The sequence below is a fragment of the Dermacentor variabilis genome, chromosome 1, assembly GCF_050947875.1.
Source record: "Dermacentor variabilis isolate Ectoservices chromosome 1, ASM5094787v1, whole genome shotgun sequence".
Lineage (NCBI taxonomy): Eukaryota > Metazoa > Arthropoda > Arachnida > Ixodida > Ixodidae > Dermacentor > Dermacentor variabilis.
Window position 1 is genome coordinate 164,590,103 of NC_134568.1, and position 13,997 is coordinate 164,604,099.

General features: G+C 42.5%; 1 protein-coding gene across 1 annotated transcript in view; it reads right to left on the bottom strand.

The window, feature by feature from the left end:
* Nucleotides 1–13,997, bottom strand: part of LOC142589566 (uncharacterized) — a 179,693-nt gene that overhangs the window by 138,765 nt on the left and 26,931 nt on the right. Inside the window, exons 5-6 of the mRNA XM_075701068.1 lie at nt 13,134–13,171; nt 4,907–4,970 (exon numbers count right to left, since the gene is read on the bottom strand). Of these exons, the coding sequence (XP_075557183.1) occupies nt 4,907–4,970; nt 13,134–13,171 (102 nt within the window). The remainder of the gene's footprint in view (nt 1–4,906; nt 4,971–13,133; nt 13,172–13,997) is intronic.

Genomic DNA, 13,997 nt, shown 5'->3' on the forward strand with positions numbered 1-13,997 from the left:
AGGGATATTTGTCGTGCGAGTTAGGTATCCGCCGAATGGTGATCTGAAATAACGCTGCGTAAATTGTGATAAAAAAAGGAAATGTACGGAGATTACCAAGGTAAGTAATCTGTGCAAACCTCTGCGGTGGAGGGGAAATAGAGGGGCGAAAAGATAAAGAAATAAGGAAACAAGAGAGTTACACCACGGCGCGTGGTCATAACCCTCCACGTAAGCGTGTCCTATTCAAGAAAGAGAACATGGCTCATAGAGCCTGCTGTGCAGACGTCTGTCAGGGCCAGAAGCCTATAACTCCTCATTCAGAAAGCTGACACCTTTCGTTCGCAGAACAGCGGGGCAGTCGCAGATGCATACTTTATGAGCAACATTGCCTCCCATGCATGCCGATGCGAAACTATGTCGATGCATTCGTGAACGCCACATCGATCCACAGACAATACTGGACTGTTTACTTCAATTGTAGCTACACTCGAGGAAGTCTAAGCTGCAGAGATGGGTCAAGGGAACCAAGACGCAAAGTTTTGAAATAATTTGAGCTCCACTGTGTTGCAATAATCTTACGAGTCATCACAAAATCATTTATACGCAAAAACGGTTCGCAAAACGGGTGGCGGCCAATTGTAACTTCGAACAATATTGCAGAAGAAATGGCGGCCAATGACGAAAAAATGTTACGCGCGATAAGGTGGACAAGTACTTCCACTGAGTTTTCCATGAGAGATCGGAAGCACTTGCCCAATAATAACTCTACATTGATTATCAAAACAGCCGTGTATTACTTGCCAAAATACTATTCTCAAATGCGTCTTCACTTGAGCTGAAAATATCACGCCGACAGTGCCGCGTCACCTGTACGAAGCACTACATGACAAAGTTTTCTAAGAAAAAATTACATTTCTGCTATGCACTTACATGCGCAAAATAATCAACGGCGATCAGCTATTTATGCAGTATTTATGGACAAAATATCAATAAAGAGCCCAATATCGCAGAGAACCTTACAAGCAGAGATATTAAATTTCGCTAGCGGACACGATGTTAGCCGTCGATTAAATATTTCAACTCTGTGGTTTTTTATGGTAAAACCACGATCTGATTAATAGGTACATGTGTTAACAGTCGTGTGTGAATCACGACCACGCTAACAAACACCAACGCCGCAAAGAAATTTTTGCGTGCATGGGCTGGGACCGGACCTCATGCACTCGGGCCTGAGCCGGGCTCGGGCTAGTAGTCGTGGGTGCTGGCCGAGCCTGGACGCGTTCACGGAATAGCCTTCGTTGGACCTTCCAACACACGCGGGCGCTGTGCATAGATTCGCAGCTTTCGGTGCTAAGCTCAGGGGACAAGTTGGAAAACTGGCTCTTAATTACCTTGGTAAACAAAATAAAAAAGAATTGCAATTCTTTTAATTTGTTTTCTTCCTGTAAAAAGCTTTCTTATCCCTTTCGTTTCTTTGCTACGACAAAAAGAAGCTTGGTTCTCATGAAAGCAATAATTATGAGACAAACGCTCTTGATACGTCAGATGGTTACGGCTTTTTGGGATTGCGCTATTTCTTCGCTTTCGTTCCAATCATCTTATTGCAATTGCGTCATTTCACCAGTTTTTTTTTTATTGCCCAGAATTGACGATTGCTTTATGATCACCACAGTACACATAGACAACTCTCGCTTTAAAAATATTCGCAATATGTTTTTTGTGAGCCTTAAGGTATGAGGACACCTTAAAATACCAATTTTCACCAAAAAATTACATTTCTTACATTTATGTTTGATGCTACCCCACACACTACTATACATATTGCAAAATAATTCATGTTTCTATGTTGTACCGTTCAAAGGTTACAAGGTAACTTGTAGTGTACACCATGCTTGGTGATATCGAAACTTATAGTCTTTAACCTTGTTTTCTGGAAATGTGGATGTGTTCAGTTCCTGCTGCGCTATCACTGACAAAAATTTGCCCAATCGAGATTTTCTCTGGAAGCGTTGTGCGCTGGTTTATTACATACCAGGGCGTTTAATGAACTAGGATTATCAAATTCTGCTCACAAGACTTTATGACCCGTTATCTCTGATCATAGGCTTTCAAAAAGTCCGTTTTCTTTGTGTTTTTAGTTTTCGACCGATATTTCCCCAAGCACGTATCGCATTGTTTTTATTCTCGTTCATTGTACAGCTCATAGACACCCTGCACAACTACCTGAGCACAATGGCATACAGCATTCGGTTTCAAACGTAGAAATGCTGGCATAAGGGGCAAATTTAGCACTTTAAAAAATTATTATGAAGTTAGGAAATATTTTTTCATAGCTTTAACCAGACAAACAGCGTTAATACTGTCTTCCCAACAAAGGAATGGAGACCCACAGTGCTTTTTTTTTTCTACAAAGTTTCGTCATACCTTAAATTTATGCCTAAGAATTGTTTCATCGTAGGCTCCGAAGTGTTGGTATGGCAACCAATTTCCCACTTTAACTGTTTTCGTGCCCAAATCAGAATATGCACGTTAGAAATGCAGCTGCTTTTGCATCTAATAAATTTGAAGCTTTTTCTTGCTGTGAGAACTATTTACAATAGTCATTTTATTGAGCTCGCGCCACCGCCATTGTGCTGTCACAGTATCGACGCGCCTCCATAGCGCAGGCATGGAGGGTTGAGTTTAGCTGCAAGAACGTCGAAACCAAGTCAGCCCCACGCAGGATATCGGACTACGCTAGCTCATTCTCCACCGGGTTCCAAACTGTGATACAAAATGAATCAACCTCGCGTTCCACTTCATCGGCGATGCCGTTGCCAGGCAGCGTTCTGGCTTCTACAGCTGCCGCGAGGGTTGCCTACTGAGTTGTACGCCTACCACACATGGTGCATACATGTACACTGGTCTGGGTGGAAAGAATAGTAAACGCCAAGCTAAATTTGGCCCTGTCAAACAGCGAAAGCTTTTCCCAGTTTCCCGTCTGTCTCGTGCCCCGTCGAGGCGCGACGCCAGTAACGTCGTTGCCAACGTTCCTCGCGCTACAGCGTAGTGACGTGGCAGAGAACTGTTCCTGTTGCACAGCACCAGTAGTCTCGCGTGCTCGTAGCGCCATGCACGTATTACTAGAACAGCGTGCGAGGAGGTCGAGCGCAATGTTAAACCTCCTTATGGCTGTCAGTGCTTCGCCGTCTACAGCGAAGTTGTCACGTATTTTACTAGTGCGTTTAATTAATGCTGTTCACAACATAAGCTTACACAAGAGTTCTATACACTTATGTACAATAAAATGCCTTGCCAGAAACGTTTAACCCAGGTTTTGCTTCTGACGGTCTTTTCAGGTTAACTGTACACATGCCTTGTAGAAAAAGTTCTTCGTAATGTTTTATTGTCACTTTATGTAGTTTTAGTGCACACCTTAAAATACACCGCCAGGCAATGGCAGTTTTAAGGCATGTATAGACTAAGTTTTTCCCGTAGGCCGGAGCTTTAAGCCACGGACTGGGGTTGGGCACGGGCCAAAAAAATATCGGCCTGTGCAGCGCTCTAAGACGAATAGTGGCGGTGACCGAGCCACACGAGTTCCATTGTCTTAGTGCCGTCATCTCACGCATGGTCTTGTAGAAACTGTGGAAACACGTGGCTAGGAAGTCAACCATTGAGATGGAACTGTCTGAGAAACGTATAAGCTCCTAACGAAGTCTCCCTTTTTTGTTATTCTTATTCGTAAATCGCGCGAGAGTTTACCAGAGGATTCAGCTATTCATGAGCTTCATCACAAAATAGTATTCGCGAAGGAAAACAAGTCGATCCTGTGTTCAAAGCACTGACATTTTGCGTAATGGATACAGAAGGGTGCAGGTTTGAAACCAACGAGCACCATACAATTCATTCATTTGTAACATGCACATTATATTTGCGACCGGACATGGCCGTAACCAGACGCTTGTTTGGGTTCGAAGCGGGAAAAGGAGAATATTCATCGACGAATGTCTCAACAATCATGGATCGCGGTTTTAAAATCTCGTGAATTGCTCTAGACTCTGGAGCGTCTTCCCGCAATGTATATTTCTATTGCAGCCTGGGGCTTAATATTAGTATTTAAATAAGTTAATTACCTATTTTAGTTAATGACCGAATGCACTGCGACGGCTACTCGCCATCTATAAGGTCCACCGCATTGAATGGCAGAATCCCAGTTGCTCTCTCTCTCTCTCTCTCTCTCTCTCTCTCTCTATATATATATATATATATATATATATATATATATATATATATATATATATATATATATATAGTGGCGAACTCTTCAATGAGCCCAACTTATTTAGAAAAATAAGAAGCACAACTTCACGGTGATCTTCGGTTTATTTGCCCAACAGTTTAGGTCAGCTGCTAAGTCAATGAACAGGCAGCTCAGCCAGGTCCTTGGTTGCTGCTTACCACGCCACCGTCTCGTAGCGCTTTCCCCAGACATTTTGGTAAGCAAATTCGCGCATACGTACAGTCAAATTGTACTGTGACCAGATATTGAAAAAAAAATGCATTATTTAATGATCAACATTGACTCGACCAACCAAGACTTCTCTAATAATTTTTGGCCGGTGAAGCCAACCATCAGGGTACGAAATCGTCTGTACTCTGTGACACCGTGTACGTGAACACCGCCGACATGAGCGCGCATCAACGCAGACAGCGAACTGGCCCTGAACGAATTCTCGCACAAACATGCTGAGATGACGCATCGCCGGCGTCGGGCTGCAGTGCTGCACCGTGCGACAAGGGACAAGCGCAGGCGCATTCCGGAAGGCAGGCGCGGCATCGTGACTGCAGCGCGCACGCTCAGGTGTTTTCGAGCGCAGCTGCGGTAGTTGTGCGCCACTTGCACGTTGTGCGCGGCGCGAAATGTTCGCTTGCGCACACGTACCGCGGAGTCGCCTTCCTTGTTTCCCACAGGGTACCAACCGGAACGGAAAAACTGACGCGATTTCCTGCACAGTTCAGAAAGTATACAGCAAATGCCCTGAATAGAAATCCAACAAACTGTTCGGAATTTAACAAGTCCTCTGTAAATAGTGTTTACATGTTTGAAAAGAAAACGTCTGTGTTTGCATTCATAAAGCTTCTTGTTCGTAGTGCTCTTTGCCATTGGCTGACTTCCTTGGCAATATGTCTCACATCGCAATGGGCTCACAGACGCTCTAACTAACCGTTTTATTGTAAGAACTTTTTTTTGTGAATACGAACCCTGCTTTTTCTTAAAGCAGTATCGCCACTACGTAAATGTTATCACAGTGGGTGTTGTGAGTTACATCGAGGACCTCTTGCACATATCAATAACGAATCAAGTGACTATTCGGACACAACTGTACGGAGAAAAACGTCTCTAGAGGGATTTTTCTTAGTACAGCGCGCACAGAAATAAACATGGATCGTGAAAGAGCAGTCCATGACCTACAAAGCGTCAGGCAGATAGCCATAAAAACAGAGTGCACGTGTGTCATTCTATCTGTCTAAACGTTGCTCTTTGCTTTGTTTTATTTTGCTTTGTTTTCTTTTTTATGGACACTCCACACACACTATAGTTACGGAGCTACAGCTTTTGGAGGCAATGTCAAAATCCTAACGAAGCTGTCGCTTCTTTCCTCATCTAATCAGCGGGGAGCACTAATGATAGACAGTTAAAAAGCGACTCATTCCTGCCCGTCCGCTTCAATGTTGAACCAGTTACGATACGTTCGTTTCTCACAGCTCAATTTTGCGATCACCTTCTTCTGAAAATCCCAGCCTCACCGGAGGAAGAAAATAGCACCATCAGTCCGCCTTGTAGGAGCAATGGCATTCGCATTCAGGTAACAGATGCATCCGTTTTTTTTTCCACAGCCCTTCCGTAATACGCAGTATACAGAGCAATTGCTCACCGTTGCCATGGCATATTTCGTATTTCAAGAAAGTTTGGCACCGGCAGGCCTGCTTGCTCACTAGCAGCAGCTCCCTTTAATTGCATTTCAAATTTTATATGAAGCAATGTTCGGAAATTCCCCATAGAGCGTGCATCAGCACATGATTCCGCATACCAAAAATTTTGACATTACTCGGCGTTCCTAGGATTTGAGCCTGAATACTATTGAATTAGAAACCAGGGGCCGAATTATCCAATCTTTTTGTCGGTAAGTGCTATTTGACATTGGCCAGCCGCCTTCGCTAATTGATATGTCCACCATCAGCATTAGCTGATGGTGGACATATTCTGGCGATTAATTCTAGCATGGGGTATATTTTTTTAATATGTGACCAGGCGCTACGTATTTCCAATGACCTTCTTACGCTAAAGCTATTCGTAAGTGAAAGCGCAAGCCAATCCTGATGCTGGACAAAATTTGTTAACGAAGGCGCATACTGATCAATGGCAAAGAGCACTTTCGAACAAAAAGCTTTGTGAATTCGCACCCACTGCTTCAAGCCACAGGAACACTGCACCGATACGCATTCTGTATAACGTACGTTTTCTGTCGCACATTATTTTTATTTGTTTATTTCTCAGACAGTGCCTGAGAGCGGGATAGTGGCTGAAGGCACCTACGGCCTGAGAGGGCCTCGTCCCCCTTTACAAAGGCCAGAGCTGTACATCACAAGTACAGAGTAGCTCGGACAAATGTGAACAAAAACAGCTCAAAACAATCTACAAACAAGACAAATACGCATATCGTAGTAAAGAAATAGAAAGGTAAATATGGATGAAGTGTTGTACTAGTATTCTACATAAACAGCAAATCACAAAAAGTAAAATCTAACAACCACAACAAGGACATCATTTGTATATAGTAGCAAACCATTCTAAGTACAAAAGCAAACAATGTGCAATACTGTGATATCATTCAACATCACAAACCATGCTAGTAAACAAGATACAGAATGCCAAAGGAGTCCTACAATGCTGAGCTGCTTCACTAACATTGGTTCTGGTCACTTGCTTAGCTACGCTTTTAACAACTATTTTATTGAACAGGTTCTTCAGAGTCAGATAAACAGTGACCAAGATTATATTCAATTCTTGAAAGGACGCAGCAGCCCAACATCACTTTACTGCCACCAACTGCGTAGAAGTTTTCTCGTGCATGAATGCTATAAAAAAGCAAGTCAGTAGACGCAAGCGGCCTTGAGATAGCGCCCATTAAACATGTTCTTCATTTCATATCCCCGGTTATTACACACGTTTAAATCTGATATTATCTACCGCTGTTTTTCAAAAGGCATTACAAATTGCTCGAAGGATACCGGTGTTTAAAAGTAGTGACAAAAGCTTGGTTAGTAACTATCACCATATACCTATGCTACCAGTATTCTCAAAAGGCATAGAGAAATTAATGCATGGTAGGATACTACACATTTTTAATGAACGAAACCTCCTTGATTTCCGGCACACTTTTCGAAATAATCTATCAACGGAAACAGCACTAGTGCCTCAATCAGAAATAATAATAGAAAATTTCAAAGCAAAGAGACAGTTGCAAGACTGCAAATAGTTTTTACCAAAGCCTTTGATTTAATGAAGCACAGAATTCTGATATATAAACTGTAATGCTACGGTGTCCGCGGTAAAGCAAGAGACCTTATGAAATCCTGCCTCTCACAGAGAACGCAACATGTAGATTTTAAAAGTTTACAGTCTTAAACACAAAGCATTAGTGCAGGAGTCCATCAGGGAAGCATTTTGTGGCCGCTTTTATTTTTAATATATTTAAATGATATGTGCATTGTGCAGCTGACAGTAAATTTTTGTCTTACGCTGATGACACTTCAGTGTTCATATCCGGGAAATCCGAAAGTATTATCGAAGAGAAACCTAGTAGAGCACCAGATGCATTAAAAACATGAGTGAAAGCAAACAGTCTCAACACTAATTCTAAAAAGAGAAGAATAGTATTATGCTTTCTAAAAGTGAAGGTAGCATCGAGGCCGCTCAATGTATTCTTAAGCCATGATCTTGTAGAGATAGTAGATTCTGTCAAAATCCTTGACGTCATATTTTCTAAGCACTTGACTTGGAATGAACATGTTGATCATATGAGATCAAAAATATTTTCAGCAGTCAATGCTATGTCACGCTTGAGCGCTATTCTTCCTGTTAAAGTTATGCTGCTGGTTTATAACTGGTTAATTATCTATCTCTTGCAATATTGAAGCACCGTTTCGAGTACTACGAATATCACTCATTTCTCCAAGTTACACCTTCTTCAAAAAAGAGTTGTGAGATGCATTGTTAGTGGGCCTTACTGTTTCCCAACACGTGACCTCGTTTCTAAATATGAAATCTCACCAGTCTCTTCTTTATACATTTACAGACCTTTAATAAGTTTCAAATCTTCTTCACGAAGTGATGAAAACTATATCGGTCATCTCGCAGAACTTGCAACAAACACTCATATTCCGCAGACTCGACATAAAGAAATATGGTTAAGAAGAACGGCAGATTGGGCTAAAGGCGTACACCGGACAACAGAATAGAGGATGGGACACACACGGCGCTGAACTTAGAACTGCGTTTATTGAAAAAACACGATGGCTTTTTGAAGCGTTGCATCAAGCGGGCGCGCAAGCTCGATGTGAATAAAAGCACTTGTCATTCCCAAAACATTGCTCGTATTCGCGGGTCAGATTAGCACCATTGTTCACTGCTGTTCAACAGGCCAATTTCATTCCAAGATAAAGTTACAGAAGCCTGACTAACCCACTACCTTTTCTCATTATGTGAAGTGCTCCCGCCACTTCCCTTGTAATGCTATCAGTGTGCACAAAAAGGATTTTTGTGTCACCAAAGAACGGTTTACACTCTCATTCAAAATAGTGCTTTTCCAGGTTTGTAGATTTCTTGTCTAAAGAATTCTTTTGCTCCAACAGCCTCATATTAATGCATCGGCCTGTCTGCCCTATATGCGTCAGGCCGCAGAACAAAGGGATTTGGTAAACAACAGCAATCTTACAGGGCACAGGCTTTTTTCCATGGTTTATTTTAGAGCCTGTGTTCTTTCCTATTCCTTCTCTCTTTCTTTGGACGGCTGCTCACACCTTACCAACTTTATTAGAAGCTGAAAACAAAACTTTGACAGCATATCTTGCTCTACTTTTTAAAATCTGTGTGAGAGAGTGGACGTAGGGCATTACCGCTACTTTTTTACTCCTTTGAACCCGGCTACTACGCTGCTCCAAGTCGCGTTTGGAGGGCTTTAACTTCCTGAGTATTTTGCCTTCATATGAGACCAGGACCGAGTCCTTGAGACCGGCCTCCCTGCACCTATGTAGCTGTGCCTCGAGACAACTACTCATCTTATGACGACAAGACTTCTTGAGTGCCATACCCATGCGGCCGGTCATATTTTCCCATCCCATTTTTTCCAAGTTTTTAGTGGCATGACGTGTTGTTCAGCCGGGGCTTCTCGCTTCTGGGGGAGTACTGCCAAAACAGATAGTCTTGTTCAAAGGTTAGCTTCTAATCTAAGTATTGCAGTATGCTATCTTTTGGGACCTCATGCGTGAATTTGAGTCCGGAACATTTTTGTTTAAAGAACATCAATAGCATGTCATCCACTTTCAGGTTCGATGGATTCCACGAGCACAAGAAAATCATCTACGTACCTAAATATGCTATAAAATCACCAGCCAAGTGTTTCTCCACTTTTTTGTCAACACGGCTAAGAACAATATTACTTAGGACTGGGGCTACTTTGGCAACTATACACACACTAGACTTTTGCATGTATGTTTGACCTTTGACCTTCCCACACAACGTACGTATTGTTGAGGTAGAAAGACAGGAGTTCTAGAAAGGATCCAGTGTTAATTCCTGATTCACTTTGAAATACACACTCATCATTTTCCTCCTCAATGCTTTCCTGAACGTACTGCAGGAGCGTGTTATGTGGAAATGAAAATAACAAGTCTTCTACGTCCACGCTGAAACCGGAACATGCTCCTGGGTTATCCTTCATTAGGAACTTTATGATATCCTCCAAATTAGGAACTAGGAACGGGTCTGCCATGTTAAGCGTCGACAGATGTTTCTTTAAGTGCGTAGAAACAACTATCTGCCAAGCATGGTACTCTGACACGATTGCCGTGAAGGGGAGTTCAGGTTTGTGCGTCTTCGCCGCGAAGAAAATCTCAAGACGGGAAGTAGCGGAAGCATTTCACATAATGAGAAAAGGTAGTGGTTGTGTTAGTCGGCCTTCTGTAGCCTTATCTTGAAAGGAAATGGGCCTGTTGAACAGGGTGAACAACAGTGTTAATCTGACCCGCGACAACGAGGCAATGCTTTGGGAAAATCAAGTGCTTTTATTCACATCGAGCATGCGCGAACGCTTGATCTAAGGCTTCAAAAAGCCATCGTGTTTTTTTTTTTTTTGAATAAACGCAGTTGTAAGTGCCCCCCCCCCCACCTCCCCACTGCCGTGTGTGTCCCATTCTCTATTCTGTGGTCCTGTGTACGTCTTTAGCGCTGTTTTTAAATATTATAAATATGGTTAGTTCCGGCACCTAGAGCATATTACACTGAACAATCTAGCTCTTATACTCTGTCAATGTTGTAAGTTAAACCAAGAAATGTTGCACCCTTTTGAGCATTCAAATATTGTTATTAAACAATTTTTTCTGAACAAGTTTATGTGACGAAACCGCATACATCTATCATTATATTTTTTTTTCTTCAAAATAGCATGTCGAAATTTTTTTTTTGTGCTACAATGAATAGCGATGTTTCTTGCCTAGTGTTTTCTATTCTCTTCTCGCTCCAATGTTTGTTTGTGTGAAAAGTTATGTTTTGTTGTTGGCCTGCTGTGTTGACAAGTTAAAAAGAGGGCAGGACCTCTGTGAAGCTTGCGAGCTTTTCGCCCTTGCTCCTTCTCTCTTTCCGAAAAAAATGAGTAATTAATTATTAATTAATTATTTAATTAATTAATTGATAAGAAGGGCATGCAAAGGAGCAAACCATACTCCGAAGAAATTTAGTTCAGCTGCTTACTCTAAGAAAATGCCTTCAAAAAAATTCGCAACGATTATGATACTAATGTGACATTTCAGCGCGCTGTATACGTGTTTTCATTTCGCGATATACTGAGGCACAGAACTTGAGAGACACGTAGCAGAGTCGGCAATCGTCAAAAATCTGATCTGCGGGTCAAGCGCGTCGGCTTTTAAACTTGAATCGTCAAAGGCTACACTGTAATCGCTGGCGCCGCGTGACTTGCAGAAAGTACCACACAATGCGCGTCGCGCATACAATCAGATTACAAAACAAACGCAAACCTTGACAATGGAAACAAGCATGAACGAGACCAAACCGAGCAAACTAAACAAGCGCGAGCGAGAAATGACGCGAGCAGACGATAGTACGAAACGAGCAGTGCATGGTCGATACGAGTACGCATCGAGTGGTCAGGCTGGTCCGCATCACACCAGTTTCCCGCGCGCACATCACTGAAGGGGCTGCTCTCATTGGTCGCCACCGTTCTCGACTCGAGTCTTCCATCTCCCTCTCCATGTCCACTTTTTCATCTTTAATTCGCTGTGCTCGTTGGCTCGTTTACGCCGCCGACGCCGACAATCGCCGCAGGAACGGGCGCCTAAGAGCTGCGCTCTAAAAAGAAAAATTTGCCAGAAACGCTCAAGACTGCTTATGTGTGGGAATGTGAAAGCATTATAGTCGCTTTGGTTAATTTTTTTTTTTCGCGCGTTCCTAGCCAGTGCTAGCTCTCGCCTGCGTTCTAACTACGCCTCGGTAAGGCCAAATGAAAACGCGCTTGCTTGCCCGCGAGAAGTTGATAATTTGAAGGATCTCTCAGCGGCGTTCAATTTGACATTAATGCATTCTATTTTAAACACTCACACACTCATGCTGTGGCGCCACCAATTGGCTGCGCCGCCACGTGTTCAATGACACACGCACTAGGCCTCACCGCCTCACGTTCAGTCAGCCAGGTGGCTGCGACGTGACGTACGCAATGATGCACGCACATAGCCGTGTAGCAGCCACGGCGTCGGGGAAGCGTGCTCGTCTCGCACCGCGGATTCTATTCCCAGCCACACAGCAATTTACGCAATAGTCTTTTCAAGGGCATTAGTTTTCTTTGCCTACAAGAACCTCCTTAAGAAATTTGACGTCAATCCAATTATTGTTTGAGGTGTTCTTACTCTTTCCTATGGCCATTTGTGGTACTATCATTCGGTCACGGCGCCGGCTACAACGCAGGATTTTCACGTAATATGGCGTATAATGATTTCGCATTAAAATATTTTAGTATGATTGTTGCCACGTTTGTTCATTGATTTGAAAATTACGCATTTGATTTGTGATTGCTTAAGAATAAAGCATTCGTTTGTTACCAGCCTAACAAGTTCGCTATGTATATGTTTGCCGATTCCTCGAGGCTTATATTTACCTACCTATAAGGAAGACATTCGGGTCATCGGCGTATATCGTTAACTCTAGGATACCCGGTATTGTTACAATGTCATTTATGCAATTAAGAAAGAGCGTATGTCCTAAAATTTACCCCTGTTTGACTCGTTATTTTGATTTTATCAGAAGAGGCACTGTTTGTATATACATATTGATAACAGTTCGTTAGGTATGTTTTAAATAGTCCGGAAGCTATTCCCTGAATGCAATCAAGATCAAGTTTCTTCATCAATATATCAAAACATGAGCAAAATTGAAGACAAGATTGCGAAGATCGACGTGTTGTCATTATTGGAGACTTTGAAAGCGTGGGCGTTCACAACAAATCAGGTTTTTAGCGTTACTATTTTGTCGATTTCCTCGGTTCACTTCGCTCACGGCGTCAGCGCTGTCCCCCGGTAGCCCCGGCCGTTTGCTAAATCCGTGAACACCTGCGCATCGTTGTCTTCGCCACCGTACTTCCACGTTTTGGATGAGATGGACTATTCCCGAGAAATTACACTGCTTCATTATGCGTATACAACGCCAACAGTTCATCGATTGACGGGGACCTTAGTAACGCGCAGCTAGCGAAGCGAATAACACTCTTCCGGTTGACGGCAGTTGGGCGCTTATTAACGCGCGAAGAAACGGCCCACGCGGTGCGCAGTGCGTCAACACAAGTTTACGAGGGATAAATTTAATCGGGGTGAATACATACTTGGATGTTGTAGTCTGCCAGCTCGACCACTCGTATATCTGAAGAACAAAAAAAAATTGAATTTTCAGAACCTTAAGCAAGTGCAAACGGGCAATACATTCTTTTACGTTCTGCACCTCAGTGCTTCACGCTACAGAAATTAACATCACAGGGTATTCTCGGACAATCACTTTTGGCGATACTATCACCTTCGCCTCACGTATTGCTTAACCAGCCAATCAACTCATCCGGTTTCGCTGAACCAGCCGATAAATGCGCACTGAAAGTGATATAGCTGGAAGCGACCGACCGAGAACACGTCCCCTGATTTCTCGCATTACCAGTAATACTTACCAGCCATCCTATTCATTTGCTTTTCTAATTGCGTTAACATTAGGAGTGTCAAACTGGAAAGAAGCGTGGGTGCGAAGCCGGTCATGTCATGGAAATAGAGGATTGGAGAGCTTAGAAGAGCGTGGTTCTGAATGAATGCATATATATATATATATATATATATATATATATATATATATATATATATATATATATATATATATATATGCAAACATTAAACTAATAAAACAATGGAGACGTTAAACAATTGAAAAACTATAGGCCCATTAGCTTATTCCCAGTATTATATAATATATCCACCAAAATAATCTCGAATAAAATAAGAGCAATTTTGGACTTTAGTCAACCAAGAGAACAGGCTGGCTTCAGGAAGGGGTACTCTACAATAGACCACACCCATGTCATTAATCAGATTATTCAGAAATCCGCAGAGTACAATAAGCCTCTCTATATGGCTTTCATAGATTACTAAAAAGCATTTGATTCAGTAGAGATAGCAGCAGTCATAGAGGCATTACATAATGAAGGAGT